General features: G+C 47.0%; 2 protein-coding genes across 7 annotated transcripts in view; one reads left to right on the plus strand and one right to left on the minus strand.

Annotated features, from left to right (window-relative positions):
• Nucleotides 1-12,210: 12,210 nt before the first annotated feature.
• On the plus strand, nucleotides 12,211-14,406 carry Pomgnt2 (protein O-linked mannose N-acetylglucosaminyltransferase 2 (beta 1,4-)). Its single transcript, XM_013364080.4, has one exon. The coding sequence runs from the start codon at nucleotides 12,211-12,213 to the stop codon at nucleotides 13,951-13,953; it is 1,743 nt and encodes a 580-aa protein (XP_013219534.1). The 3' UTR covers nucleotides 13,954-14,406.
• Nucleotides 14,407-16,314: 1,908 nt separating this feature from the next.
• Gask1a (golgi associated kinase 1A) overlaps nucleotides 16,315-24,583 on the minus strand; it is a 64,960-nt gene continuing 56,691 nt past the window's right edge. For 3 of the 6 annotated variants that reach the window (XM_078038033.1, XM_078038035.1, XM_078038034.1), the window contains 2 exons: nucleotides 22,199-22,241; nucleotides 16,315-19,855 (listed from right to left, as the gene is read on the minus strand). In XM_078038033.1, coding sequence (XP_077894159.1) covers nucleotides 19,631-19,855; nucleotides 22,199-22,241 — 268 coding nt within the window. In that variant the 3' untranslated portion in view covers nucleotides 16,315-19,630. Of the gene's footprint in view, nucleotides 19,856-22,198; nucleotides 22,242-23,086; nucleotides 24,231-24,583 lie in introns of those variants that run through there. The other 3 variants (XM_078038037.1, XM_078038036.1, XM_021735020.3) reach the window with 3 other exon arrangements.

A 24,583-nucleotide genomic window follows, 5' to 3' on the forward strand; every position in this document is an offset into this window, starting at 1 on the left:
AGAAGAGATTTCCTTTGGGGACCTCTTCAGAGCTTGGCTCCTTGCTGGAAGATGGAAGATGGGAACTCACGCACATGCCTGTTTGGTGTCCTAATGTCCTTAAAGGGAATTTGTGCTCTGACTCAGCATAGAGTCCCTCCCTGCTCCTTACCTCTCCTGGAAGGAGGTGCCACTGCAACAGACCAGGCTTTGTCTGGGACAGAGTAACACAGCAGGAAACATGAGACTAGGGAGGTCTGGCTGTGATTTTCAGACTCCTCCCTTCCTAGGTCCCCCATGTGGTGGTGGGAGAGGTTTTCTGAAAACAACACAGTTGAAGCCGCTGATGCATCTCCCAAGTCCAATGGAGGAGATCTTTGCCATGTAACAAGTCTATTTCCAAAGAAGACAGTTTTACATTCTTACCCCCAAGCAGAGAAGATACCACTGAGGCCATTTCTAGTGAAGAATGGAATCCACGTTTGATTCTATTTAAGTATCTGAGTCCACTTCTTTTCAGGAATAGAATCAAGATTTGCGTTTGTCCTTTTGAGCATCTCTTTGCCCCCAGCCAGGCTTGCTTTGAAATAGTCTCCAACGTTAGACATCATTGGAAAAGGCAGCAGGGACCCCTGGCCTTCTTTTCTGACTTTGTACCTCCTGCCTGTAAAGACAAGTCCCCTCAGCCAGCAGACAGGACTAAAGAGAATCCTTGGGCAAAACAATCACTTCTCTTGCATGTAGGGTAAAATGGGAAATTTGAGTTATTTTTTTAAGCCCTGAACAGTTAAAAAAAAAAAAAAAAAAGGTTGTGGAGTCCATTTTCCATAGGCAGATTTTTTTTTCTGTTTGTGGTTTTGACTTTTTTTTTTTTTTTTTTTTTTTTGCTGGGGAGGTGTTTTTACTAAGGATTAATCCCAGGGCTAGTTAACTACTGAGCCATATCCCCAGCCTTTTCCTTATGTTTTATTTATAGGCAGGATCTTGCCAAATTGCTCAGGGCCTTGCCAAGTTGCTGAGGCTGGCTTTGAACTTGCAGTTCTCCTGCCTCAGCCTCCCAAGCTGCTGGAATTACAGGCATGCACCACTGCACCCAGCTTGGTGTTGACTTTTATGTTCAGCTGTCCTGGCCAGGGCAAGGTTGGCAAACTTTGTTACAGCATCTATCATGGCCTTGCCTAAACAGGAAAGGGACTGTCAGGCTTTTCTTTTCCTCTGCATGGAATGGCCCATTTCAAAGACAACTCCATCCCATCCAGATCCCATCCCACTGCAGCCCTGGGATGGATTTTTGAAGCCCAGAAGCAATTGTGTCTTTTGCTCCTAACAGGCTACCAGACCTTTGTGCTCATCTACAGATCAGGGGTGGGTGTGGTGGCACACACCTATAATCCCAGCTACTCAGGAGGCTAAGGAGAATCACAAGTTCAAGGTCAGCCTGGGCAGTTTAGCAAGACCCTGTCTTAAAATTAAAAAAAAAAAAAAAAAAAAAAAAAAAAGTGCTAGGGATGTAGCTCAGTAGATTGCCAGCGGGAGAGCACCCCTGGGTTCAGTGTTTCAATCCCCAGTACCACGAGGAAAAAAAGAACCAGCATAGGTTTTCAGAAGGAGCCTCATGACTGACCATGACTGGATTCCTCTGGACAGCCCTCAGCTCTAACAGGTAGCACTGGTAAATGTGTGGAGTTGGGTCCTGGACTGTGGACATGCAGCCCAGCCTCAAGCCTCCCTCTGGGTGAGAAATGGAGATAAAGTGAACTGCCCTGCTGAGCAGCAGTGTGGTGAGGCGTGTGTGTGTGTGTGTGTGTGTGTGTGTGTGTGTGTGTGTGTTTCTCCCCAGGTGTGCACTGAGCTCCTTACATATACAGTAGCTGGCACATCTGCAGTCAGATGTGGCAGCTACTGTATAGGGTGGATACAGCCCCACTGCTCAGAAGTGGTTTCATTGGGAGAGGGGATGAAAGGCAGCAGGTGAGGGGCAGGCTCTGCTTTTGAGCTTTCGAGGGCTCAGAGGAAGCATGTGAAGAAAAATGAGCTTCTTTTTTTGGAGTGGGAGGGAGGTCCCTGTCACTGCAGAGCAAGGTTCTTTGTGATCTGGTCCCTGCACCTGTTACAGCAGAACCAGATGAAAAAGTGGGCATAAAGGCCTTCAGTCAACGAGTTCTTGCACTCTGTCACTGTTGCCATGGGGAGGCTCCTGGCTCTTGGCTCCTGGAGTTGCCTTGAACGATTAGTCAAACAGCAGGACCAAATATCATCTGTTGGATCAGCCCAACCACACTCCAGTCCTGCAGAAGGCAGCTGTTTGGCCCCAGGTTCTAAGTTCTCTCTCGTGGTCCTTGCCTCCCTGCCCTGTTGTCACTGAGTCTAGCAGCCTCTCCAGGCTCTGGTAACCTCAGGAGCAGTGAAAACTGGCCTGGAGAAAGGGAACATCATTGGGCCTGTTGCCCAGTAAGCAGCTTGGCCCAGTTATTTTCCCCATTTTGAATTTTCTTCCTAGAGAACTCTGTACTTATTATCCAGGAGCACTTTGATGCAGTGATGGGGAAAGGCCCGTTTATCTTCTTTAGGGCTGGGGATCTGATTACTGTACTGTTTGCTTCCATCTGTTATCTTTTGCCTTATCCTTCAGCTCGGCTGGCTTACAGAGGCTGCAGTGACTTGATGGGGGGTGGGGACACTCAGGGGTGTGGGAAAGACTGAAAGGACTTTCTGGTGACCATTGACTGCCCAAGTGCTTGTTGCCTTCCTGCTTATACCTTGGCTACGTCACAGCAGGTCCATGTGTCCCCGCAGTGCTGAAATACAAGCACATCTGTGCCATTTAGGATTTCAAAACTGATCCTCAAACAAGGATTCAAATGCAGGTGGATTTTTACTAGGTCCCAATAAGCAACAGGAGCATGGGGAAGTGAGATAAGGAAGGAAAGCAGTCGGAATGTGTGTATTGGGACAACTGGAGCCTCCCTGTGTTGGTGAAGCCTGGGAGCCAATGGAGAACAGCCTCAAGCTGCCCCAACTGGGGAGGAGGGGCTTGGAGTGTTTGTGCCCCAAGTTCCATCGTCACACAGCAGCACAGGCTGCCTGCTTCACAAGTTGTGAAGTTGGTTGAAGCCCAGGCAATCCAACTCTCAGAGCCCACTCTGTTTCTAGCAAAATGTTCATTTCTCCATCACCAGGAAAGCTTTCTTCCTGTTCCTTACCGCCTGCCCTTGGAATGGGTAACTCGGGAACCTCAAGTGCCCAGTCTTGATCTATCCTGCCTTCTGACAACACCATGCTGGCGGAGCCTGAAAGTAGGGTAGGGGACTTAGCATCTAATGTAAAAACCTCTTCCACTGTCCAGTCGTGACTCAGAGACTGGTCTTTGCTACCCACCCCAGGTTTCCAGTTTCCGTGAGCTTCACCCCATGGCCCTGGGCTCAGTGGTTGGCTGGGCTTGGCCATAGCACACACAGCCAGCCAGATTCAGAGGAGGACCCTGGCCCCCTTCCTGCCTGTGGTCCCTGCCCCACATATTCACCTGCTCCCAAGCCTGCCTTGGACCACAGGGATACCCAGGAGAGGGGCAGATGGGAAGAACAAGTACAGAGAGTTCGGGAGTACCCAGGGCCTGGGGGGTCTGTTCAGGCTGGAGGTGGGTCTTCCCTTTCTACTTTCCTCATTTTCCTGAGGGTCTTGCTTTCTGATATTCCATGAGTGTGGCTGTTTTAGTTTTAGCTTCTGTTGGAAGTCGTTCTTGTCTCTAATCAGAGCAAAATATGTGTCATCTTGGGATACATGCAACTGCCTCTCATCTTTCTAGGGAAGATTTTATTTTTTCTAAATATTAATTTCTTGTCTTACCACCAGAATTCTCATCATTTTTAATAATGAGTCATTTAATGATTGCTTCCTTTTAACCTCTCTCTTATATTAACCCATCTCTTACATACAGAAGGGGGCCATGTAAAAAACTCCATTATCGTTTTCCACAGTGAGTATCCTCCTGCCAGTTTCTGCCCGTGTCTTCTTTTTGTGCTGGAGTATTTTAAAACACATACATATCACTTCAGCTAAAGAGACTCATGTTCTCTGGTTTCTTAAGTCATCTGACAGTTTTTGTAACTTTTTATTTTTCAGCAAGTCTAAAATTGTTGCAAAATTACAAAAAACCAGTCACCCAGCTTCCCCCAGGTGAACCTGTTACATGGTCATCAGTAGAATGATCAGAAACAAGACATTCATACAGTGTGGTAACTAAACCACAGACCTTATTCAGATTCTGCCCATTGTCCCCCTCAGGTCCTGTTTCATGGTCCAGGATGCAAACTAGGATCCCACATTGATTTTTGTGGCTCAGTCTCCTTGGTGTGCTCCCTGGGACAGCTCCTCGAGGTCTTCCCTTATCTTTCATGACCTTACTGCTGTTGAAAGAACTGACCAGTTACTCAGTAGACCTTCCCTTGATTTGTGTTGAATATTTTCTCTGTGAACTAGCCAAGGTTCCACACTGGGAAATACAGATTGAAGTGGGTAGTTTGGGCAGGAAAACTGCAGAAGTGAGGCCCCCTTTTCACTGCATCGTGTCGGGGGCTCATGATGTCAGTGTGTTCCGACTGGCGATATTGACTTTGATTACTTGGTTCTGGGATGTCTGCCAGGCCTTGCTCCTATAGTCTCCATTTTTACCTTTGTAAGTAACATGTCTCTTGTGGGGGGATACTTTGAGACTATGCAAATATCCTATTTCTCTTTATGCTTTCACCCACTAATTTTAGCATCTATCAGCAGATCTTTTCGGCAACAGTCATTACTGTGCTATCTGCCAAATGGTGACTTTTCTATTTCTATCATTGCTTTTACATTTATTAATTAGAATCCTGAAAGGAAGATCTGTCCCTTCTTTTCATTCAATTATTCATATCAATATTGACTCATGGATATTTATAGTATTCTATGGGTTATAATCCATTACTATTACTTTTTAATTTTGTTACTCAGATTATCTCAGATTTCTCTACTGGGAATTCTTTTAGGTTGGCTCCTGTATCTTTTGCTGTGTCCCCCCTGTTTGGAGTACTTTCTTAGATTCTGGCACCATGTGTATGATAAGTCAGCTTTTTGTCACTGTGACAAAATACTCATAAAAACAATTTTAAGGAGGAAAGATTTATTTTGGCTCATGGTCCCAGGGGTTTTAGTCTGGTCACTTGGCTTCATGGTTTCTGGGTCCCTGGTAAGGCAGAACATCATGGCAGTTGGGGGTGGCTATGTAGTAAAGCAAAGTCAAAGTTGCCCACCTGATGGTGGCCAAAAGCAGAGGAAGAGAAAAAGGAAGGGGCTGGGGACAAGATATAGTTCCCAAAGGCCCATCCCTAAAGAACCACTTCCTTCAAGTGGCCCTACTCCTATAGTTTTCACTACCTCCCTAATGGTCCATTCAACTATGAATCTACACATGGACTAATCTCTATTAATGAGTTTGCTTTTCCAAGCTCATCTGTACCTCCCTTGCCCTCCCTTGGAATCAGCCACTTCCCAAGGAGCCCTGGTTCCTTGTAGCAGAAAAATGTGTTTAGAGATCGACACTGAATATGGTTGTGCTCATAGCTACGGCTCTCCCAAGGGACAGAACTAAGGACTGTCCGTAGGATAGTATGTGATCACAGGTGTCCTAGCTGTCCTTCCTTCTCATTTTCGTCCTTGTCATTCTGTCCGAGTTTTCAATTCTCTGGACCATATTTGATCTGATTTTGCATTTCCCTACTTACCCCTTTTTTTGTACCTTCTCTTATTTTCTGTTTTCCTCTCCTGAACTTAACAGTGGATGAGCTCTCTCCTTGTGTCCACTGCTGGTTCCTGGCTGTTCAGCTGAGATCACATCTTAGTACAGAGTCTCTCTCTTCTGAGCAGGCTTGATAGTCTCCAGGTTGTGGCGGCAGTAAGGAGAGCTGGTTCTTGTGGCAGGACCATGGACACTGAACAAAACTGGTCATACATCAGCAGTTTAATATGGTTCGGATCCATAGTAAATAGTTCTTGGCTAGTGGGACTGGATGGAGAATTTGCAGGTGAGGATGTGTGTATTTGAAAAGGCACATGCAGTGGCATGATTTTACATCAGGAAACAGATAAACAGGTATAGGTGCAGATAGAAAATACCAACATCAGCTTGATAAAATCCCCTCGTCTTCAGGGACAGATGTTAAAGAAGAGACTCTCTTGTTACTAAGACTCTCAGGGAAAGATGTAGACCAATTTGAGGCATGAAGGGGAGTGTGTGTGTGTGTGTGTGTGTGTGTGTGTGTGTGTGTGTGTGTGTTTAACCAGTGGGTACATGGGTTTGAAAAGATTAGGAAATACTGAAGTTTAAGTCAATTTCTCACCCTCAGGGTACCTGAGCTTGTAGAAACTCTCCCCTGAAGAAGAACAGGGCTGACCAGAAGGTCAAAATTCTGCCAAGAGGGTACCTGTGGCACCCTAGCCTCTCACCTCTTGGCTGTACCAGAAGTTCCCTACGCTGCATCCCCTCCATGCAGAGTGGGACCCACCAGGCCCTCTGCTCCCTCTTCTGTGTCCACAGCCTAACTCCCAGGCCATCTTCTCCCTTGCCAAGAGGGAGACACACTGAGCCCATAAGCTCCTGCCTCTAGACTGCTCTGCTCGAAGATCTGTAATAGCTTCCTATTGCCAAGTTCAAGTGCCTTGAGCTGGGACCCAGCCTTTGACATTGCTCTTAGCTGACTTTTCTAAGCTTCCATCCACTGCTTCATTGTGGTCTGCTCCAATCCTGATTGGACTGTTGATCTCTGACTTCCTTTTCACCCTTGATATCATATCCCTGTGTTCCTCCTGAGAGCTCCAGGAAGCTGCCAAACCAGGACTCTTCCTGAAGGAGTCAGGCACTTGCTGCCTGAGGGTTCCCTGGAGCCACCTGCTACCTGCACCATGACACTCAAGTTGTCCTAGTCTTCCCTACCAGCAGATGGCACCCTGGTGGGAAACTACAGCTCCTCTCTGGCCCACATAAGTATTTTTGATTCATTTTCATTTCTCATGCAAAAGTTTCTTAGGGAGAGGGCTTCATTTACCCACGTTAGAAAGGTCACAGGGAAACCGATGCCAAGTAATTCCCCCTTGCATTTGCTACACACTGTACACTACATTTGCAGAGATGCTCCCTTGGACCAGTCACAATGCTCTTTTCTGTGAGATGCCAAAGCCCCATCGTACCCTGGCTTCAAGAACAGTAAGAAGAGTTATCTCTCACAGTGGGAAGGCCAGAGGTGGGGCTGGGGATGTCCCCAGGGTCCACTGTGTCTCTCCTGCTCTGCCATCCTGGGCATTCTTTGTCCCCAAGTCAGTTTCCACAGGACAATACCTTCTTTGTTCTGTTCATGGGTGGGAATATGGACCGTGACTCCTTCCCCTTGGTCCTAGTCTGGCAGTGTACCACACTGGGGTCCACATCTGGCTCCGGGAGCGTGCCCTGTGCTGGAGCCGTGTCTGGAGCTACAAAGTTGTGGATTCTCTCGTTGGGAGCGAAGGAGGGGTGGCTGTCTGCAAACACAGGGTTGTGTTAGGAAAGGGAAGATTTGGAGTGGATGCTGGGTGGATGCAGCAGTGTCTTCAAGGTTGTGATTAGTGTCCTTGACCTGGGTGCCCAAGAGGCAGAGGGTTGCCTCTGACCTGCACCCAATGTGCTACAGTCAGCACAGCCAGTGACATTTGCTGTCTGCTTTCTGCCTTTGTCTTCTTTGGAAAGAATCTTCTTCTTAGGGTTAAATCCTTTGTTTCCAATGATGGTGATGCAAAGTGACAGCTTCTGCCTCAGCCCTGATCAGCTTTTGCTCGAAATCAGATGAAGGCAGCCAAGTGTGTCCAAACTATTTCCAAGTGCCAAATTCTCTGCGGCCCTTTATTAACCATGAAGGTGCCTCAAAACCTCTCTCTCTCCTCCCTGTTATATACTTCACTTGTTAGGTGGAACCTAACTGAATGAAATTGCTATTTTTGCACATCAAAATTGGCCCAAGTATTCATGCGTTCATGTTTCATCCTGTATATGAACCCTGACCTCCTCCACAGCCCTGGGAGGAGGGTGCTGCTCCACTTATTTTTACTGTCAAGAAACCAGAGATCAGAGGAAAAGGCCACCCAGTAGGTCAGGGAGCTGGAGTTTGAACGAGTCATGTGGCTTTCTATCTTCAAGCTTCCCCAGACAACACACACCCTCTTCCGGGGGCTGCCTGCCACCAGGAGTGCACCAGGAAGTCAGTCAGCTGGTTTGGGACCCCATGTGATAACTGATTGATTAGTGGACCTTTAGGTTTGCTCTTTCAGAGACTCGGCTGTCTGTTAAACTAATTTGTGGAGTCTGCTCCCTGTGACATGCTCTGATGGTCCCTGGCCAAGCCAAGGTGGCAGGGATGGCACAGTGCTGGCAAGGGGAGGACTCCAGAGGAATCTCAGAGCAAGCTTCAGGGACTGGAGCAGACCTGCTCTCCATGGCGGAGAGGTGCCCAAGACTGTTCAGAGGACCCAGTGCCCACCTCCTACTTGTGGCATGGGGCTGGGCCGGAGGCCTGGATTTGGGCCACTGCCTAGTGGCAACAGGTGTTCCTCCTCGCTGCAATCCCCTTGAGGGTCATGGACCCTAGGCCCCCTCCCCAATGGTGATGTCACCTCCCTCCAGTCAGAGGTCAGCGGAAGCCGGCGGAGGAAACTCAAATGCCACTTCAGAAGTCATGAGACGCTCCACATCCACCTGACTAGGGCTGGCAGAGGCCAGGTAGGGGTCCTGGACTTCAGTCCCCACTCCAAGGAGAGCCCTTGTCACCCTTCCTCCAGCAGCACAGCTTTAACAGAAGCCTGCTGAAATGGAATACTTAAATAAGATCCAGAGTATCACCACATGAGACTTCCAATGTCCAAATAAGTCTCAGAAAAGAAATAAGATATAAAAAACTAAGGGCATATTTGAGAACTAAAATATACAGCAACCAAACATTTTAAATTATTGGATGGACTCAGTGAGGCATGGCAATGACAGAAAAGAATCAGTGAACATCAAAGACAGAATGACAAGATACCCAGTCAAGCCACACATGGAGGTCCACACACCTTCCCAGCAAATGGGAAGCCAGAGGAAGAGGATCACAATTTCAAAGCCAACCTCAGCAACTTTGTTATTTTCTACTTTAAGAAAAATCTTACTAAGCCTGGGTTGTAGCTCAGTGGTAGAGCACTCCCGGGGTTCAATACCCAGTACTCCAAAAAAAAAAAAAAAAAAAAAAGGAATTCAAGAATTCAGTTAGGGCTGGGGTTATGGCTCAGTGATAGAGCACTCGCCTCGCAAGTGCAAGACCCTGGGTTGGATCCTCAGTATCACATACAAAAAAATTTAAAAAAAAAAAGCAAGTGAAATAAAGGTGTTGTTTTAACTATAACTAAAAAAAATCATAAAAAAACAAAACAAACAAAAAATAATTCAGTCAGAGCAGAGCAACAGAGAAAACATACTGAGCCTCAAAGGTCTATGGGACCATAAATTTTATAATCTATCAGTGTGATTGGAGACCTAGAAGAGCAGTGTGAGACTGAAAAAAAAGTATCCAAAGAAATCATAGCTGAAAAATCCCCAAATTTGTTGACAGAAACCTACAGATTCAAGAATTTGGTGAACCCCAAACAGAATAAACCCAAGGAAAGACATGCTGACTCTCCATAATCAAAATTCTGAAAACCAAAGACAGAGAAAAAAAAATCTGAAGAGCAGCAAGAGGCAAATAGTACTTGACCTCTAGAGGAAAAGCAACTCAAATGACAGCCACTTAACCCGCAATCAAGGAGACCAGAGGAAGTTGTTTATCACTTTTCAAATGTTGCAAGAAAAGATTTGTCACCCTTCCACCCACCCCCTCCCAAATTTATACCCAGAGAAAATGTCTTAGGAGGAAGGTGAAAGACATTTTCATTTGAAGGAAAAACCAACAGAACTTGTGGCCAGATCTGCCTGAAGAGAATGGCTAGCGAAAGTTCAAAAGAGAATATAGTGACCGAAGGAGAACGGGAACGTCAGAAATGAAGAAAGAAGCGCAAAAGTAAAAATGATAAATGTAACAGACTATTCTTTTCTTCTTGAGGAAATTATATTTAACAAAAATTGTTACATTGTCCAGTATGGGTCCAGATATGTGTAGAGGAATCCTTACTGTCATTACCTGATAAAGAGGGGAGAATAAACTGGATGGAGGTAGCATTTCTGTATTCACTCAAAAGGCAAAATGTGGAACTAGCAGATTGGTAAGTTCATATGTACAATGTAAGACCTTAGAGAAAGCAAACTATACCAAGAGGTATCCTCAGAAACACGGTAGATGGTAGACAAGTCAAAATGGAATCCAGGTAGTGCATAAGAAGGTAGGAAAAGAGAAACAGGAACAACAATGCATATGCCTAAGCCACCCACCAGACCTACTGAATCAGGACCTCTAGGTTGGTGCCACGATTATGGATTTTAGCATACGTCCCTGGGATCCTGATAATTAGCAGTTTGAGAACCTCTGGTGTAGACTAGTATTTTTTAAACAGTAAGTGGCCAAACCTATTAGTAGGTTGTAAAATCAATTAAGATGATCATGGCCAGCCTTTTTTTTTTTTTTAAGAATAAGAAAAAATACTGGAGTGCATTACACTTGAAATTGGTGGGGGTGCGGGTTGGGGGCATTCTATAACAGATTTGTGTGTGCTCAATCCTTGAATGAGGGTAGATCAGAAGAGATCGTCCCTCAGGAATGTCCTTCATCCATGCTGGACAGGAGCTGATAGACATACATCTCAGCTTTCCCCAAACAGTGGCCAGCTCATCAGTGTACCCTGTGTTGGTTCACTGCCTTTCTCTGTCTCACTTCCTACTCGCCTACAAGTATTTCAAGGGATAATTTCTCCAACTATTTGGACTCAAATTCTTCTCTGCCTCTACCTCTTAGGGAACCTAACCAAAGGTTAGGTAAGATTGCGCTTTGATTCTTTTGGATGTCACAAGGTAGACATTGCATCTGAGGGTAGCTGCAAGGGAATAAAGGGCGGATAGATGCCTCCCCAGGGAAGTGGCAGTACGTATCACCCATGCTGCTCCTGTGTTGCTGAGGGTGAGCTGCTTCAACCGTCTGAATAGTCCTGATCCCCAGGACAGGTATAATACCCTTTCAGTGTCACAAAAAAAGGAGAGTGAATGCCCACCCCAGCCAAGCTTCTCTATAGGTGTGGGGACCTCATTATGCAAAACATTGGTCAGGGTGACACCCAGATATATTCTTTTGTCAGACCACAGAGGAGGGTGAGTTCCTACCCATTCTCCAGAATTCTGAAAACCAGCAGGAGTGATTTCTAAGGGAGCTTTAAGCAGGAGCAGACATTGCCTGATCTTCCCCCTGTGTGTCCATGCACGTGTCTCTCAGAAGGGGTTTTGGTGTGCAGCCTAGGAACAGTGCTCACGGGGCTTCAGTGACATTTGTTCTCCTGGTGAGGAGCATTATTACCTGACATCTAGGAGTGTCAGGCCGCTCCAGGGCATTTTCCCCATGGCCTGCCAATCACACAGACCTTGGTTAACTTTGGCCACAGCAGTGTTTTGTAAACAGCCTCAGAATTTCAATGACATGATAATAAGTACTGCTTGCCCTGATGTCCACATGTTGCCTGATTGGGTTTGGCTGATGGCGCTGCTGATCTTGGCTGGGCTCACTCAGGCCTCTGGGGGCCTACTGAGCAGGTCCAGGCATGAGTAGAGTAGCTCTGCTACACACTTCTCCTTCCTTTGGGGCCCTTAAGTTAGCCTGAACACACAGCAGTGTAAAGAGGCCAAGGCAGTCCCAGCACCTTCCGCAACCTTTCATTAGATTCTGCCTACTAACAGGTCCAAGATCAGATGCAAACACGCCTATTGTACCCACGGGAGCCATGGGCTGGAGTGGCTCTTGAACAACAGTCTATTGTTGCAGCTACCCTTGTGCACAGTGGTTACAAAGACCCAGTGCTATAGCAGGCATACAAAGCCTAGTGCAGTGCCTGGCACATAGTGGGAGTTTGTCATGACTTTGGACTGACTGCGTCAACTCCCTTTCCTTTCTCTACCCTACAGGCTTTCCTGATCCTTGGGGCACCCACAGGGATGGGTGAGGCCCACCTGACCTGTGACACCTCCCAGCAGCCATCATCTCACTAGGGCCCCACAGTGGCATTAGGATGCACCTCTCAGCGGTGTTCAATGCCCTCCTGGTGTCCGTGCTGGCGGCAGTCCTGTGGAAGCACGTGCGGCTACGTGAGCATGCGGCTACTCTGGAAGAGGAGCTGGCCCTGGGCCAGCAGGACCCAGAGCCAACACTGGCCCTGAGGATCGACTACCCAAAGGCTCTGCAGATCCTGATGGAGGGTGGCACCCACATGGTGTGCACGGGCCGCACGCACACCGACCGCATCTGCCGCTTCAAGTGGCTCTGCTACTCCAACGAGGCCGAGGAGTTCATCTTCTTCCACGGCAACACCTCCGTCATGCTGCCCAACCTGGGCTCTCGGCGCTTTCAGCCCGCCCTGTTGGACCTGTCCACTGTGGAGGACCATAACACCCAGTACTTCAACTTCGTGGAGCTGCCTGCCGCCGCCCTGCGCTTCATGCCCAAACCCGTGTTCGTGCCGGACGTGGCCCTCATTGCCAACCGCTTCAACCCCGACAACCTCATGCACGTCTTCCACGATGACCTGCTGCCCCTCTTCTACACCCTGCGGCAGTTCCCCGGCCTGGCCCAGGAGGCCCGGCTCTTCTTCATGGAGGGCTGGGGCGAGGGGGCACACTTTGACCTGTACAAGCTCCTCAGCCCCAAGCAGCCACTCCTGCGGACCCAGCTGAAGACCCTGGGCCGGCTGCTGTGCTTCTCCCATGCTTTTGTGGGCCTCTCCAAGATCACTACCTGGTACCAGTATGGCTTTGTCCAGCCCCAGGGCCCAAAGGCCAACATCCTCGTCTCCGGCAACGAGATCCGTCAGTTTGCGCAGTTCATGATGGAGAAGCTGAATGTGAGCCATGCCGGGGCCGCCCTGGGAGAGGAGTACATCCTGGTCTTCAGCCGCACCCAGAACAGACTCATCCTGAACGAAGCAGAGCTGCTGCTGGCGCTGGCGCAGGAGTTCCAGATGAAGACGGTGACAGTGTCCCTGGAGGACCACACCTTTGCAGATGTTGTGCGGCTGGTCAGCAACGCCTCCATGCTGGTCAGCATGCATGGGGCCCAGCTGGTCACCGCCCTCTTCCTGCCCCGGGGGGCCACTGTGGTTGAGCTCTTCCCATATGCTGTCAATCCTGAACACTACACCCCCTATAAGACGCTGGCCACGCTGCCCGGCATGGACCTCCAGTATGTCGCCTGGCGGAATGTGATGCCAGAGAATACAGTCACACACCCTGAGCGGCCCTGGGACCAGGGGGGCATCACCCACCTGGACCGGGCCGAACAGGCCCGTATCCTGCAGAGCCGTGAGGTCCCCCGGCATCTCTGTTGCCGGAACCCTGAGTGGCTCTTCCGAATCTACCAGGACACCAAGGTGGATGTCTCTTCCCTCATGCAGACCATACGGCGTGTGGTGAAGGGCCAGCCAGGGCCACGAAAGCAGAAGTGGACAGTGGGCCTGTACCCAGGCAAGGTGCGGGAGGCGCGATGCCAGGCATCGGTGCAGGGCGCCTCCGAGGCTCGCCTCACCGTTTCCTGGCAGATCCCCTGGAACCTCAAGTACCTGAAGGTGAGGGAGGTGAAGTACGAGGTGTGGCTGCAGGAGCAGGGGGAGAACACCTACGTGCCTTATATCCTGGCCCTGCAGAACCACACCTTCACCGAGAACATCAAGCCCTTCACGACCTACCTGGTGTGGGTCCGCTGCATCTTCAACAAGATCCTCCTCGGACCTTTTGCAGACGTCCTGGTGTGCAGTACGTAGCAAGCAGGCCACCGCCAGGCCCCAGGGAGGGTGGCTTCTCCAGCTCTGTGTCCCTGAGCCCGCTGATCCTGCTGTGGCAACGTCTAGGGTTGACTTGTTTATTTATTGAGCAGGCTTGTGTCCCTGTGTCGTCTTATCGCACCTGGGTATGGTGTTACCAGGCTCCTCTTTGTGTTAGAGAGATGGGCCCCCACCCCCTTCTGCTGGCCTGATCATCCATACCCTGGAGAAGTTCCTTAGTAGGCAGGAGGGGAAGGAGGAAGGGCAGTAAGAATCCTAGGGAACCGCTTTGGCTAAATGATCTTCTAGGTCCTTTGGGTTATGTCCAACCTTCTGGGAACTGAGTAACCACTGAGTTGTAGGTTGGGTGGTCCATCAGCTTCATTGCCATGAAATTCACCTGCAGCCCAGTGAAGGGTTTTTTGGAACAGTCATTAAATGATTATAAACATCTTGGTCACGTCTCTTCATTGAGTAGTAGGAAGGGGGTTGGTAGTCCTTCAATCCCGATTGTCAACCAAGGAGATGTGGCAGTGGGCACATCTGAGCAGTGAGAGGCTGGAGAGAGCTCATCTGCCTAGCTGGATTCATGCCACCTGTGTTGTGTATGTGGGATAAAGCCCAGAAGTAGGTGGGAGAGGATGGTGGTGAGGACGAGCATGGCCACCAGGAGTTTGTCTTAGACTCAAGACCTGGGTAGACGTAGCTGGCGTCAGTTCTGTTAGGATGGAGGACAGTTCACTCATCGGGGTGTGGCAAGCAGTTTTCTTCCGGTGGAGTATCCTCACCTTAGTCCACTGTGCCCCAGGTGACCACTCAAGCGTGAGGATACCGGGTCCACCCCAGAAGCTCCCTAGGAGCCAGTACAGTGTCCACAACTGACAGCCGTAGATCCCAGGGTTCCTCAGTGGACGTGCTCGGTTCTGAGTGGGATCTCTCTGAGGAAAGCCTCATGCAACCGTGGCCCACCAGATACCAGCTTCTCATCTTTCCAAGCCAGCTGTGGTTTTTAATCCACTTTCCCCCATCAGTAGTTTCGCCCAACACGGCACCCGATATTCCTCTGGCTTCCATGGGAACCAACTGGACCGCCAACCCAAGATCAGATTCCACTTGAGAGAAGATACTTTAGTCCTTTATTGGTGAGGAGCCCCTGCTGTAGGTCAGACTTTCATGAAGGCAGTGGGGGAAGGAAAGGGTGGTGGGCAAGGAAGTGGACCCCCCCTAGGCAGTAGCTCAGTGTCTCCCAGGCTGGTCAGGAGCTCCCCAGCCAAAGCTGTCCATTAGCTGGGCATCCCTGCCACACTAGTCCCCGGCTGAGAGGTACTGTGGGAAGCTGGCTTCGGTGCCAGTACTGCAGCAGGCAGGCTGTCCACCTGTCACCTCCACAGCAGGAGATCCAAGGGACGCATTTTCATGGTTGCCATGTGCCTTCATAACATTCCCTTCACCCTGCACATCTTTCTCCCTAACTATAGCCCCCATCTGCCACCACCATAAATTGCCATGTGAGTTCACACATCATGACTCAACCCAAAACCAGAAGTCTCAGACCCTGCGAGGGGGTGGGGAGAGCAACTACCTGGAGAACCATTTAGCTACCCCAGGTCTCAGCAGTTTCACTTCTAGGTAGGAACCCAAAAGGAATGACAGCCAAAAGAAACGTATAAAATGCTCACAGCTCCACCCTTGATAGTCAGCCACTAAGTGACCCAAGAATCCATCACAGGTATATTGATCAAATGGACACAGAAGTTTGAAAATAAAAGAATGAAATGTGGGTGAACGCAAGAACGTGGATCTCACAGACATGATGTCGAGCAGAAGAAACCAGAAACCTCCCCCAAAGCATGTATTGTGTGACTCTATTCCTATGAAGTCCTTAGGACAGGGAACCATGGCCAGAGAAGTCAGAATTGTGGTTTCCAGGAAGAGGGTAAAGACTAGGAATGGACACAGGAAACGGGAGTCTGGAAGCATCTTGATCCAAGTGGTGGTTTCACCATGGGAGTCCATGGAAGCTCTCCTTGAGCTTAAGATTAGTGCCCTACACACACTTCCTATACTGCATAGGATTTACACCTTGATTAAAAAGAAAACCTCTCAGCTTAGGGCCAGCTCTCCTGAAAACTCCAGTCTGTGTCTCCTCCAGCTCCAGCTCCCCAGATAACTAAGCCTTTCATGCAATTGACCTCCAACCCTGCGACCCAACCACAGGCTCCCAGGAGGGTTCTTGGTGCCCACAAAGGCTTGCTCCTCGGCTGGGAGCTCAGCAAATGTTCATTGGTTCAATGAGTGAAGGGATTTCTGCCTAAGTCTAAAATTGTTTTTATAAGTTTGGGATACTGCTTTGTGTGAAACTTTGATGGCATTGTTTCTTTTATTTATTTGTATATAAACAATTAACAGAAAAGGCCTACAGACTCATTCCTTCTTGGACACTACACAGCATGGTCATGGGGGCCAGTGGTCTTGGTGTGCTGGCCTTGGACACGAAGGCCCAGAAAACTTAGATCCACAGCCGTCCGTGGTCCTAATCTTTAGTCACTCCAGGTCTTCACAGAACTTGTCGTCCAGCCTGTTGGGCAGAACCTGGGTGTATTTTCCGTCTTTACATCCTCCTGTCTGCTCAGGGCTGATGTGAGGTTCATACTGGTGTGGCTTCTGCATAGCAGTGATGACACATTCCACTTGGTCCTCAGGGACCTCCCAGCTCTCTCGGTGAGGTCCGAGTCCACCCTCCTGACGCCACATGAGGACATCTTTGCCCCTCAGCCTTCACAGCAGGGATGGCTAACTTTTGCCATCCATCAATGTTAGTGTCAAATACTTGCAGAATGTGCTAGAACTTTTCAGGGATTGCTAGAGACATGATGGCGGCAGCATACAAGCCTCCTGTGGAAGAGTGAAGCTTTGTTTTGTTCTCTATTATAATAACATGAACACTCTGCCATGTCACTGAGCATTATTTGAAATCGGACTCTGGGTGTCTGCAGAACATTGCGTGGACTCACTGGAAGCTAGCATCCTTTCCCAGGTCACACTCCTGTGCATGGCAGGAGTGGGGCCTTCGTGGTTAGGAGCCCAGGTCACCTTTGTCAGTGCTGAGCAGTACCAGCTCCCCCTGTGCTGCTGAGGCTTTTTGGTGTTTTTAAAACAAGTTTTATTATGTGTATTTATAGTGAAATGCACAGTGCTTTAGTGTTTCACAGTTTTTGAAAAGTTCACATATCCCTGTTACCTGGATTCCTAACAAATATAGATCATTTCCATCAGCCCCACAGTCACAATTGTTTAACTAGAAATTATGCAAAAAAATATTATAGGAGTTATAAGAGCTAATTTAACATTAAGAGTATTTTATCTATGCTATTTTATATTTATTTTATTTTTTTAAAATTTATTTTTATGCAGTGCTGAGGATCAAACCCAGTGCCTCACATGTAGGTGCTAGGCAAGAACTCTACCCCTGAGCTATAACCGCAGCCCCTGTATCTTAACTCTCTGCCCCATCAAAGAACCAGGAGAATCTGAGAACTGGGTCCTGGGGTGAACAGGAAGTTCCTCAAAACCTGATATAAGCCCTTAGTATTAAGTGTTACATATTCAAACCCTGGGGCCATGTGTGACTCAGAATTCTGAATTTTTCAGATTTAGAAAGGTGGCATGGCACACAGACTATGCAGCATGCAATACCTTCAGCAGGGTCTGAGGTTAGACCTAAACACCAAACATACTCAGATTTCTGCAGGGAATTCACACTGAGGGTAACATGGGTTTGGGCATTAGCCTTTTGATTTTCAGAGCTTTGAGGATTTCTAAAATCACATCTAGAGGATTGTGAACCTGTGTTACTATAGTCAGCTCCTCCAACTTGGAGACTGCATCGTTTTCTTTGGAGCAGCCCATTTGGGTGCAGGAGGGACAGAGTTGGGACGAAGCCAGTTGGGGCAGCACAGAGGCCAGCAGTTGTGGCCCCTTGGCTGGCCTTTCTCAAGGCTGATTTGCCTAAAACTGAGCAGAACCCCAGTCTCTCCCCCATTCCCCACCACCACACTGCAGATACCTTCAGGGCCTCTCCCGGCAGCCTCTTCAGATTGATGGGAATGTCCTAATTCCCTGTGTGGGCTCCTCAGTGTGGCAGAGCATTCTCATTCCAAAAGTAACGTCTTAGGGAGGTAAGTAACAAGTACTGAAGCTGAGCTTTTTTTTTTTTTTTTTAAAGGTGAAAAGTGGATGAAGTTTGAAGTTTCCAGTTTGCAGGGAGGATTCAGTTAATAGATTGAGCAGACTTTAACCAGCTTATCCATTGGCCAAGAGTTGCATTGCTGCTCCTCCATTCAGGGTAAATGGCCCTGCCAGACACAATGGTATACACCTAGGATCCCAGCCACTGGGAAGACTGAGGAAGGAGGATCACAAGTTCAAGCCCAGCCTGGGCCAAATGACAACACCCTGTCTCAAAAATTGAAAAGGGCTGAGGATGTAGTTCAGTGTTTGAGCACTCCCTGGGTCCCAAATCCCCAGTACCAAAAACATAAATAAACACAGAAAAGAGAAAGAGATGCATCCAAAGGGACAGCCAGGAGGGGAACTGTCCATGGCTGTGGGGACAATGGGAGCGTCACTCAGTGGTGGTCTTGGGAGTGAGAATTGCTAGCACACTTCCTGCCTGGGCTTGAAGTCTCACCCTTCCAACTCCAAGCTGTGTAACCTCAGGTAAGTTACCCCCTCTGTGCATCATCAATAATACGAAGATAATAATAATCATGTCTATCCATAGAGTCAGTGAGGTTAAATGCTTTATCCATGTGAGCCACCTTTCATGGTGAGCCCACCCCACCAGAGGGAGGAAGAAGCCAGTTGAGAGAAGCATCCAGAAATGGTATCTTTACTGGGTGGGCTGGGCAGGGAGACCTGGGCCCTGTCCCGCAGTGTCACTGGTGGTTGATGTACACTGCACAGGCTAGCAGGGGGTTGCTCAGGGTCTGCCCACACATTCCCCCTTCTGTGCTGAGCAGAATTCTCTTCATGTCCAGGACACAAAGGGCTTAACTCACCTACAGACAGGAAGAGTCTGGCTTGGTGTTTTCAGGAAAGCTTCACACCCTCCCCAGCCATCCCACCTGCCAGCAGAATACCCCTCCTTTCCCAGGTGGCCATCCAGATCCAGTTAGATGTAAGGGAACCTGTTCTCAGAATGTGACTCTGCTACCCCATAGAGGCCAGACAGCTGCCATCACCCAGATTACCATCTCTGTTGGAAATCAACAAAGACTTCCCACGAGAGAACAGGCTTGCTCTGGCTAGGGAGTCAGCGATCATTTGTGTCTGGCAGGGACTCCAAGGCAGGCAGAGGACTGGGAGAGTTTATAGTGGAGGAAAAGGAGGGTGTCAGGTGTCCCTGAGTGGATGCTATTGATATGGGGGATTCTGGAGGTGGGTTACCTAGAACTGAAGTGCCTATGAGCCAGGTTAGGGGTGGCTTTGTCTGGTTGGTCCTGACCTGGAGAAAGAGACCAAAAAAAAAAGAAGTGGAGAAGCTGACAGCCATCGACCAAGTCTTCACCCTACTGGGCTGATGCTGCAGATGCTGTGGTTTGGTTTCCTGGGCTGGTTGTGCAGAAGTTGCTTGTCATAATTCTATTGTCAGGTGTGGTCTGGCTATTTTCTTTTTCTAAGTAGAATGAGTCTTATCCTGACGGGACAGCCCCAACTCTGCTTTGGCAATGCAATGTCTCTTTGTATTCCTCTCTCCTTGCCATCTTCCACAGTGGTTCAGTGTGTCACTCCCACCTCTGGCCAAGAGTCGGTTCGTTAGGCAGAAGGCAGAGCAGTGTCTAGTAAATAGAAACTGGCTGGGTCCAGACGGAAAGCTCTGCCTGGTTATCCTTGGAAAGAACTGAGGGTAAAGGGAGAAAAGACAAGAAGTCAAAGAAACACGTTTTGGTGACCATCAGATAAACCCCTGAGCGACCTGAAGCCCAAATCCCTCTTCCAAGGGCCTTGCCTTGCCTAGAACACACCCTCCTTTCCATGCTGGTTGATTGTAGCCCCTCACACCACCTCACACACTGGGTTGGAAGCTCCTTGAAAAGGTTGTAAAAAAAAATCTGGTGAAAGGCACAGGGACCACAAGGTTTTATGGGAGAGTTCTGTAAAACCTTTGAATAAATGATTCATATTTAAATTAGTCAAAAAAAAAAAAGGACAAGATTCTGTGTCTATTTTATGAGGCTTGCTTAGATTCAACAAGATGGCCATAGAGTACTGAAGGAAACTTTAGACCATCCATGAATATATATGCAAAGATTTGAAATAAAATATTAGTAAATCAAATGCTTCAGTTCCTAGAAGACTAATATACCTCAGCCCAACAGGTTTATTCTGATAACATAAAAGTTATTTAGTATTAGAAAATAAAGGAGAAAAACAGTATGTTCAATAGACACTGAAGAGGCATTTCATAAAATGCCTACAATCTTGATCTTCGATCCCCTAAAATCTTGATTTTTTTGGAAAATTCTTAAAGAATAAAAATAAATTTGACCTTCCTTGACTTGGTGAAAGACATATTTCAGAAATGATTTAAGCCGATAATAGTCATTGGTGAAACTGTAGGTGTTCTCTCATTAAAATTAGGAATAAGATGCAAATTTTGCTCCTATTGCTATTATTCAACTTTCCTCCAGAGATATCCCAACCCAAGTAATAAGACAACAAAAATAATTGACAGGTATGCATTCATACACAAAAGATTTAAAAAGGTAAATGTTATCCTTCTGTGAAAATATGATTTTCCACTTAAAAACCCTAAGACATGCATCTAAATACTTACTTTAAAGATCTAAATAAAAAGCATTCTCAATTACTAAAAATTATATATTTAAAGTGAGCTTATTTGTGGAAGAAAACTTTTAAAATTTTATTAAAGAATAAGTGGGGGCTGGGGTTGTGGCTCAGCAGTAGCACGTGTGAGTTTGATCTCAGCCCCTCAGAATGTCACATAAAAATAAATAAAATAAAGGTGTTGTGTCCAACTACAATTAATATTAAAAAAAAAGAATAAGTGAACTGATAAGCCAAGTCCCTGACTGCTGAGCACTCAATAGTTAAATGAGTCAGATTGATGCTAATTAATCTATAATTTGACAGAATCCCAATCAAAATACCAATGGGATTTTGAGAACTGTGGGAGAAGAGTGGCATGCTTCAGGGAAATGCACAAAAATAGCAAAGAAAAAATTAAAGTAGAACAAAAAGAAGGGAGCCTGCCCTACTAGATAGGAAGAAAATCAAACTTTAAATTAAAAGGGTCATATTGATGCAGGAATTAAAAAAAAAATCAGCAGAACAGAAATCACTAAAGGACCATGATGGACATGTATTTCGTATCTGATAAGGTACAACTTCCAGATCAGTGAAGAAGAGACTCTTGATGTTGAAACAACTGACTCTCCACTTGAAGGAAAATGAAAGATCTTTAACTCATACTATTCTCAAATATAAAATTCATTGAGATTGAAAATGAATATAAAATAAATACTATGTGAGTATTTAAACAGTCCTCAGAATAGTGACAGCCTAAGAGGACATGAAATGTAGGAGACTCAAAGGAAAAGGAGCAAATGTGATCACATGTGTGGGGAGCCACATGGAGTTACCACACCTTCCAGTCCTGATGCACCACGGGGGATGGGAAAGAGCTACACTCACCTGTTCTTTTATAATCATACCCCTTTGCCCTGTTTAGGATAGAATGTTCCATGGAAACTCCCTTTGTGTGTCCCCTTCTCTTGCTCTGCCTTTGTGTGTGGCCTTCCTAGATGTCAGTAAACCTGCTGAGAGCAGACATCAGGAAGCTAGACTCAACCCCCTGAAACCTGACCCCTGGCCTCATTTGAATGGCTTCTCAATAAAAGGGTTCAGCACCTGCTCACTCGCTTGCTCTCTTTTTGTGGATCCTTAAGGTCAGAGGAGCTGTCAAAGGACCCCAAAGAGAAAGGTATCTCTGTCTCTTGTGTGGTTACATCATGCAGTCCAGTTCACCTGGAGTGACCCTGAGTGTTTAGTCGTGGAACGCAACACACATGAAAATTAAAATTTTCCAATTGGCCAAAGACTCCATTAACAGATACAAATGGCATACTTGAAGAAAGCATTTATAACATGTTTAACAGGAAAGATTGATTGTACTAATTAGACTGGAAGATCTCTACCAGATTAACAAGGAAATGATAAATACCTTCAGAAGACGAGACAACCCACAGAAAATGCAAATGACAAGCCTAAAAATGGAAAGATCATTTCATTAGTAAAGAGAAATGCAGCTGAGCATGGTAAGCCCAGCAACTCAGGAGGTGAGGCGAGAGGGTTGCAAGTTTGAAGTCAACATGAACAATTTAGTGAGACTCCATCTCAAAAAAATCTTGGGGATGGAGCTCAGTGATAGAGCATGCCGGGATTCAACCCCAGGACAAAAAAAAAAAAAAAAAGAAAGAAAGAAAGAAAGAAGAAAGAAAAGAAAATGCAGATTTTAAAATAGGTCTCCATCTTAGATAAAAACCAAGTCCAATGAATGGATAAAGAAAATGTGGTATACATACACAATGGACATATTACTCAGTCTCAAAGAATGAAATTATGGCATTTGCTGGTAAGTGGATGGAACTGGAGAATATTATGCTAAGTGAAGTAAGCCAATCCTACAGAACCAAGGCTAAATGTTTTCTCTGATATGTAGATGCTAATTCACAATAAGGGGGGGCGTACTTTGGATTAGATAGAGGGGAGTGAAGGGAGGGGGCGTGGAGGGGAGGAAGGATAATAGAATGAATCAGATATTATTATCCTATGTGCTACACAACCAGTGTAACTCTACATCACGTACAACCAGAAGAATGAGAAGTTATACTCCATTTATGTATGATGTGTCAAAATGCATTCTATGTTCATGTTTAACCAATTTGAACAAAAACTTTTTAAAAATGTAGTACAAGGATATCGGGGCTGGGATATAGCTCAGTTGGTAGAGTGCTTACTTACCTTGCATGCACAAGGCTCTGGGTTCAATCCCCAGCACCCCAAACAAAAAACAAAAATACAAAGATATTGGAAAATTGAATACAATAAATTGGTGCTTATAATGAATAAATTTATTTCTTCAAGTGATAAAAAACCAACTCTGAGAACATCAAGTATTAGGGTGTAGGGAAATAATCAGTTCTCTGCCCTCTTAGATTGACAGCACATTTTAGATAGCAATGTCTTTTAAAATAAGTAATGCCCGTAACTTGGACCCAGAAACCCACTTCTGGGAATCTAGCTGGCAAATATTTCATGTCATGCAGTGATGTTCACAGCACCATTGTTTATAACTGTTGTAAAAGAAAAAAAAAATTAGAACCATTTAATGTTCATTATTATGGAAATGTCTAAATAAAATATGACACATTCCTGCCTTGGAATTCCATGTACCCACCAATAAAAATGAGGTCAGTCCAGATGAATACAGAATTTAGTAAAAAGTAAGAAGTGTGATTGAAAAGCAAAGCACAATTCCAATTCTTTATCTGCACATAGTGTGTATTTAAAGAACATATACACACAAACATCCTTGTGGGAGGTTCTGGTACTTTCAATTGTTGTCTTCTTTGTTTCTATTATTCATGGATTTGATCTTAGTGAGCATGATTATTTTATCACTTTTAAATAAAAAAACCATAATTGGTAGGAATTGTATAGTTTAACCAAAGCATTTGTCTTTATAGGCTTTAAAATCTCAGGCCGAAATCAACCTCATTTATTCGTGCGACAGGGTTAACAGCCAGAGCCCAGAAGGCAGGGAAAAAATGTGGAGAGATTGAAAATTCAACACACATCCCCTGGCCCAGCCAGGTGGAACAGTCCATGGCGTCCACGTGACCCTCTGGTTTTTGGCTTTTCCTGCTTATCCTGGTGATGGGTGAGACCAAGGAAATATGGCCATCAGACTGATGCTTCTTGGCCAAGGGTTGTGCTGTGAGGAGTCCACCAGCAACCGGGCCCTGTCTGGGCAGCCTTGGGCTCACGGGTTCTTGTCCCTGAAGAGTGTGAGGTTGTGCTTCCGGATGTGTCCCAGCAGGACTTGTCCCCGCCGCTCCAGGGTCTGCAGGACCTGCTTCAGCCCCTGGGCTCCACCTTGGCTCTCCCAGAACACTGGGTCCATCTGCAACGACTTGAGCAGCAGATTCTGTAGGCAGCCTGATGCAAGAACCTGCACAGCAGACTCGGGAAACCTGCAGCAAAGTCCCCAGAACCCCACAATAGAAAGGGAAAGCAAAAGTGATCTCAGAAAGTTCCAGTGAAAGGCGAAGGCGGACTGTCAAAGTTGCACAGCTGGGGAAACCAGACAAAGTTCCCAGGCCCACTTCTGCCATCTCGTCCTCAGGGGATTTTTTGACCTGCTGTGCTGTGAAAGCAGAGGGCAGATCTTCTAGATGGGGCCCATCCCACAGAGAAGCCTGGTGGATCAAGACTGCTCTCCTCTGCTCTGTTTGGCAAATGCAGAACCAGAATAAGCCCTGGGAGGACCCAGCTGCCTGCAAAGGGTGAGCAGGGAATCTCAGGCCCCAGGCTAGCTCTCCCATCC

This window comes from Ictidomys tridecemlineatus, chromosome 2, assembly GCF_052094955.1.
Source record: "Ictidomys tridecemlineatus isolate mIctTri1 chromosome 2, mIctTri1.hap1, whole genome shotgun sequence".
In the NCBI taxonomy this organism is placed as follows: Eukaryota; Metazoa; Chordata; class Mammalia; order Rodentia; family Sciuridae; genus Ictidomys; species Ictidomys tridecemlineatus.